The sequence below is a fragment of the Osmerus eperlanus genome, chromosome 11 (genome assembly GCF_963692335.1).
Source record: "Osmerus eperlanus chromosome 11, fOsmEpe2.1, whole genome shotgun sequence".
Lineage (NCBI taxonomy): Eukaryota > Metazoa > Chordata > Actinopteri > Osmeriformes > Osmeridae > Osmerus > Osmerus eperlanus.
In genome coordinates, this window is record NC_085028.1 from 8,265,408 (window position 1) to 8,271,984 (window position 6,577).

A 6,577-nucleotide genomic window follows, 5' to 3' on the forward strand; every position below is an offset into this window, starting at 1 on the left:
AGACTCAGTAGCCTACCCTACATGTAACATGAGACCGTGGTAGTTTTCATCGTCTCATCCTAAATATCATGTTTGCACTGATAATATGACATTTTAGCGCACTGCATGAGCAAGTACTTTTTCACTTTTGCAGATACAGATAAAAAAAAGTTTTGACACTGTTTTGCACTATAAGCAAAACAGGATTTGATTAGCCAACGTGTAGCCTATTTGAAAGGAATTAGGCTACACGTTGGCTAATAAATTCAATGTAACTTTGTTAATTATAATATACTCAACAAAGTTACATTGATTGTATTTGTAGCTAACTAACTTGTCTCCGCGGACATTTGCGGACATTTGGTCGTTGTTTCTGACCAGAAAAATTGATAAACAAACTACAAATTCTAAGAAAAATTGCAAGTCAAGACAATAAAAGCAGAATACAGGTTAGGTAGGCCTACACACTCATTTGCACAAAAGATCTGCTATTCGGCATTTACAACAACTATACTGCAAGTGGCGCTATAGCCACAGATGTATAAAGAGGTCCTTTTAAATCTCCTGACGAAGAAGTACGCGTGTTTGTGCTAGCATGGCGGCCAAGAGGGTGAAGCGCGTGGCAGCGGGACAACCTGGCTTTCTGTCGTTTAAACCACCGTCCGATCATGATGATTTGACAGGCGGGCGGAGGAAGCGTGTAAATAAGAACAAGAAAAAGAACTGGAACAAACACAGCGATATTCAGGATGTCGAAGAGTTTTTGGATGATGTGAGACTTCAGGAAAGGGCCACGGGGTAAGCATGTGTTTGCCAATAGCTAACCAGCAAGCTAACCAGCTACTGGTTCCATGCATTCCTGATAACTCAAAACTATTTTTTGTGTGTGTGGTTGTTTTATTTTTCAGAGGCCTGATATCAGAGAAGTCCGATGAAAGTCTATTTTTCTTGGACGTTGGAGAACAGAGGAAACCTATCCAAGAAGGTACGATTTAACATAGCTCCAGTCCTATAAATGATCTCCGTTTTTTACGCATTTGAAAGCGTACCCAGAATATAGTCAAGGTGTAGCTGGCCTGGGCAAGAGGCCATTTATGCAATTTCCCAATGGTCTCAACCACTCCAGTCGCAAGACAAATTCATACTTCCTGTGTGTGTTATACTCAAGGAAGTATTCAAGTTATAAGCAAAGCAAAATCTTTATGATTTCCCTCTTGGTTAGTTGGTAAGTTGCTGATAGGTTTCTATTTATGAAATTCCAGAACCAGAGGAGAAGGGGAAGAGGAGGAGGTCGAAGCCCCTGAGGATAGACCTGATTTTGCAGCATGACTCCCTCGTCCCTGCACCCAAAGAGTGAGTGACACCTTTTCTTCTGATACTTTCCTCCTCCCCCACCCACCTCTGCTCCGACTACCTCACTTTACCATTTACCCCCCCCTCCCCCATCATCTTTCTACAACATACTGCCCTCAAGCAGCTCCTCCTTTTCTCGCCCTGTGCCCAGTGATGATTCCATCCTTGCGCTCACAGTATTCTCTTAGGGGAATGTGAAGACAGCCTTGGACCTCAGGGGGCCGTTATGTAAACGGCCCCCTGGGAACTGAGGGCAACAGAAAGGGCCCATCCAGTCCCCCAACCACATGTACCCATATCTAATACTCTAGATTTTGTGTTGGTAGATGTGTAGCTTTGAAGTGGCCCTGTAGTGTAGCCAACTTGCTGCTCCCTGATTGGAAGTGACCACTTCCTCCTCGCTGCAGTATCATGGCCTACCAGCAGCCGAACGCCAAGAAGCTGCGGCGCACTGCGGAGAGACTCGAGCATCTGGCCGCCAAGGGCAAGATGCCACGGAGGCAGAAACGCCTGTTGAATCGCAGGGCGGCCACGGCGGCAACAGCAACCAAGAAGCAACCAGTGGCCAACAACCATCCTGACAGACCGTATTATGACCTGTGGGGGGCTGAAGGTGAGTGGGGTTGGAGTGAGAGGGGTACAGAGGGTCTGAGTTGGTCAGCTTTAAGTACAAACGGTTCTCCCATTTTCTGTTACCAATGTTGTCACTTGTTTCGTGTGTTTAATTAGTGTGTTCTGCTTTTCCAGCCAAAGAGACCGCAGACCCTTATTTCTTGGAACAGACTGGCAAGAAACGCGTCAAGGTGTGCATTTCTAAACACTTTTTGTACGAAAAGTAGTCACATTGTGTACTGACCCTGCTCAACTCTTGCTTGGCATCCAGAGACCAGAGAAGCTGAACGAGAAGCCGTCCACCCTCCCTGCTGTGGAGGTCATCGCTCCAGGAGGCTCTTACAACCCCGAGTTCTTCTCGCATCAGGTGGCCACAACGCTCTGCTCCGCTCTGGGTTTCTAAAGTCCATCTTCCTCCCAACCCTCTTTCTGAATGTGTTGGGGATGTTTGTCCACTACAGCGATGCGAATTGAGCAAAGCTTTCCCATTTTCAAAAAAAGCAGTGCGAAACACTTGCGCAATTCATTGTGGGATTGACAAGCAAAGCCAATCAAGCGAACAGAGCTGAAATATTTTCAACTTTTATTAAAATGAGGGAATTCGAAAATGCATTAGCCTAAACCTTTACCTGACTGAAGTCTGCACGCTTGGCCGTTATACAAAATACAACCGTGGACAACGAAAACTCTGCACTTGTCTGACATGCCCCCAGAGCAAAGAACCGTTGCTGACTAGCGAACTGATTTGCTTGGTTGTAGTGGACATGCAGCGTTATGTGATGTTAGTTTAACCCCCCCTGCCCCCCCAGGCCCTGCTGCTGGAGGCCCATGAGGTGGAGGTGAAGAAGCTGAAGCAGGAGCTGCGGCTGGAGAAACAGCTGGCCGTCAACAGAGAGGACACCGCCACAGAGGTATTACAACCTCCACCTAACTGCTCCAGTCTCCCATTACAACCTCCATCTCACTGCTTCAGTCTCCCATTACAACCTCACTACTTTGCGTTGATAACATGACTACTACACATCTGTCTACAACCTTACTACTCTGCATCTGCAACCTCACGACTACATTTCCTCCTTGACTACAACCTCACCACTACATGTCTTCAACCTCACAACTTGTCCCTGCAGGAGACGGTGTTCCAGGAGCAGGTGGAGGGCCTTCTGGAGGAAGAGGAAGGGGAGGAGCCAAACGAGGAAGACGAGATGCCTGTGGGCGCGGTGCCACAGGAGAAGAAGACGGAGAAGCAGAGGAAGAAAGAAAGAATGGAGAAGATCAAGGTATACAAACTCTGTCATGGCCATTGTTGGCCCAGGCCTAGCTGCTTTGAGGAGTCGTTTCACTTACAACTTGCACCTTTTTGTGTAGACTTAATTGAAGTGAATTCATATAAACATGGTACCCCCCTGTGCCCCTGGCTAACCACACCCACCCCTTCCTCCTCTAGGAGCAACAGCAGCATAGCCTGCGCACCCTGACTGAGCGCCACCAGCAGCTGTTCCAGCTGCGCTCCATCCAGGCCTCCCTGAAGCAGCGGGATCAGACCACCAGGGAGAGGCAGAAGCGGCGACGTGCCAAGATGGAGGCCCAGAAGTCTTTGCCTCGACGCCTCGGCAGGCTCAAGTCAGTATACACCATCAGACGGTAGAAGTCGCTAGGCGGACTATACCTTTTTTAAAGGGTGAACCGAAGGAATTCAATTAACTACTTTAATTGAACGGTTTTCCGTTCATCATCCCGGAGTTTGACGTGTTGCCCTCCCTCTTCACCCCCAGGTTCCAGGCCTCAGACCTCGATGTGCAGCTGAGTGACGAGATCCCAGGCTCCCTGCGCACTCTCAAGGTGGGACATGAGCACGCGATCCTGTCTATGAAACGTCAACAAATCCACCGTATATTATTGGATGTGGTAGAACAGTGGTTTTGACCTGCGTGTGTAATGCTGTGCTCCCGCAGCCAGAGGGCAGCATCCTCAAAGACCGCTTCAAGAGCATGCAGAAGAGGAACCTGATCGAGCCCAGAGAGCGAGCCAAGTAAGACCTCAGCCCTCTTTACATTTCTATCCTTCACTCTCTCTCGCCCCCCTCCATCCTCCTTTCTCTCAATTGTTTTGGAGTCATTACCTGAGTTCCATTATCAATGTACTCAATATCAATGTATGGATATTGTTACTTCCGGTTTCCATGACCACTAACCATATTCGCTCCGGTCTCCAGGTTCAAGAGGAGGCACAAGCTGAAGTACACAGAGAAGAGGGCTTTCAAGGAGATCACTTAATCCCCCCCTCCACCAACCAGTCAGACTGCCCTGCCCCATCCTCCTACCACCACACATTACACCCATTCTGGATTATCAGCCCAACTTGTACAATTAAAACCTATTTCAGGCCTGGTAAACGGTCCTGATGTATTTATCTGAGGTCTCTGAGCAGGTGTCTGACTCCAGCTTTAGCTGCTCTGGTACCTTTAAAAAAAAATTGTGGATCTCTCCTTCAGCTAGGGGGTTTGAGGACTATTCTTCTTCCTTCTGCCCTCTCCTTGGTAACCTCTGAGCTGAAACACGGGGGAAGATGAGGGTGTGTGCTGTTGGGCCTGGCTTTCACTCATCCAGTCACATTAGATCAGTGTTTATATACTCAGGCACGAGGGAAGCTGGGCTCCAGCTTGATTATTGAGAGGGAAATCTCTGGGGTCCTTAACTTGACCTCAATTTGTGCTTCAGTGATGTCACAGACTGGCAATCCATCACCCATGCTGTTACCACCGTAATAGAGCAGGTCTGACTAGGTCAGGTGTCCGTTTGGTGGTTGTGTCGGGGCAGCACCATGGATTCCCCAGGGGACTCTTGATTGGTGGAGAGTCACAGCAGGTTGTCACCTTGCCAACGTCTGCCTGAGGGAGAGCAGGAGTCTGAGACGCTCCCATCACGTGGCTTCTCACCAGTCACGTCGCTCCGCACTGGCACCTCCTCTATCCTGCCTGGCTCCTCCCCTGTTGTGTTGGTCCCTTCTGCGCCGTTGGAGAATAAGCATGTGCCTTCCTCCAATCCCGTGTGTGGGAGATGAGGGCAGAGAAGGGTTAGTTGGGTGTAAAAGACATGTAATCCTGGACTTTACCTATGCCAAGTTCACATTTGGCAGAGGACTCTAGGCAGTTAGACCATTGGACCCGACATGGGAGTTTTAATTGTCTGTTGAATTTACATGGGTTCTATTGCTGCAGTACTTAAACTGCAGCAATATGTTTTTGAAAATAAAATGATTGTTGAAAGCTTGTGTGTTTTGTTTGGGGGGGGGGGGCACCAGTCGTCCCTTCAGTCAGTCTTGATTGTTTGGTGCTTTTCACTTACAGGTGCACATGCAACTAGTGCTCTCGAACCAGTAATCCAGGCACACGTTCACAAGCAACGCAAAAGACGACACCCAGAGTCTGGGTTAGGCCCTTCCCACCTCTAAGCCCTCCAGGAACAGACCTCTTAGCTCTGATCCTGCTCAGCAGACAATGACACCTTGGGGTGTGTGTGAGAACGTGTTGACGACACACACACACACTGCTCCTGTTTCTACATGAGTTGGACGTATGAACGTGTCAGCCTTTGTTGGGAGAGACCAGCTTCACAGAGATGTGGGGAATCTGATGTCATTACTGTGGGTGAGACATCTATCCCCCCCTCCCCTGTAATCTTTTCCCCAGTCCCTCTCCTGTGTCTTTTCTATGCTGTCTACCTCTACTATTCCCTCTCTCCTGTTTTCCTGCTATCCTCCCCAGGGCTTGACCCCCTCACCCCCACCCAGGTCTTGTGGGGTTCTGGAGTGACCAAAGCTGCTTATCTCTTAATCAGGGCGCAAATGTAATCTTTTACCTACAGAGATGCCTGCCCCACATGGATCACCCACTGGTTCTGCTGCTCTCTACATGCTTGTTACCCACACACACATTTAGGAAGATATGGGGGGGGGGGGGGGGCAAGGACTATCAGCCCTAACCTCTACATTATCCCTCTTGTTCTTAGGAACATGAGTTAATTGGGAACATAAGTTAATCAGTGAGTGAGAGATTAAACAGGTGAAGTGGTGAAAGAGGGAGAGATTGAGAGAGCGATTGCTTGATTGAACTGAGCAATAAGTCATCTAAGTGTGAGCACGTCTCTCAGTGTGTGTTTTCTTCCCTCCAATTTTTCACCTGCATTTTTAGCATATGCTAAGTCTCGTGCTTGACTGGTCATCAATGTGCAGCACCAAACCACACATGCACACACACACACAGCTAATGCAGACACACACAAAGAGACCAGGGTGCTGTGTTCTATGTCCAGATTCCAGACGCAGTCCAGGACCAACAACTAGACTGACAGCCCTGAGCAACAGAGAAGAGGGGGAGGAAGAGAGATAGAAAGAGTGGTATAACAGTTGGAAGGCACAGAAAGGATGGATGGACGAGGAGAGAGGATAACTGGGGGAATGCTTTTTGTGGTGGCTGTGTGGTGTTTGGAGTGGAACGGTGAGAAACGAGGGAGAGAGGACATGGGAGGGGGGGGGAGGAGGGGGGATAAACAGAGCGTTGGAGGAGGGGGAGGAGTGGCGCGATGATTTCTCTCTCTAATCCTCTGGACACACGCACGAGCTGGCTGCCTGC

At 48.9% G+C, this 6,577-nt stretch overlaps 1 protein-coding gene across 1 annotated transcript; it reads left to right on the top strand.

Annotated features, from left to right (window-relative positions):
• The first annotated feature begins 535 nt into the window (after positions 1-535).
• On the top strand, positions 536-5,214 carry nop53 (NOP53 ribosome biogenesis factor). The gene is made up of 12 exons (XM_062473138.1): positions 536-777; positions 888-964; positions 1,242-1,332; positions 1,740-1,945; positions 2,080-2,135; positions 2,216-2,311; positions 2,754-2,855; positions 3,075-3,224; positions 3,392-3,567; positions 3,720-3,786; positions 3,900-3,976; positions 4,160-5,214. Exons 1-12 carry the CDS (start codon positions 575-577, stop codon positions 4,218-4,220), a joined length of 1,362 nt encoding a protein of 453 aa, XP_062329122.1. The 5' UTR covers positions 536-574; the 3' UTR covers positions 4,221-5,214.
• Positions 5,215-6,577: the final 1,363 nt, after the last annotated feature.

Excerpts from the sequence above, each read along its gene's own strand:
- nop53 (XM_062473138.1), top strand. The coding sequence starts at position 575 with ATGGCGGCCAAGAGGGTGAAGCGCGTGGCAGCGGGACAACCTGGCTTT. Across the intron at positions 2,856-3,074 it reads GAGAGGACACCGCCACAGAG|GAGACGGTGTTCCAGGAGCA; the intron begins GTATTACAACCT and ends TTGTCCCTGCAG. Across the intron at positions 3,787-3,899 it reads GCTCCCTGCGCACTCTCAAG|CCAGAGGGCAGCATCCTCAA; the intron begins GTGGGACATGAG and ends GTGCTCCCGCAG.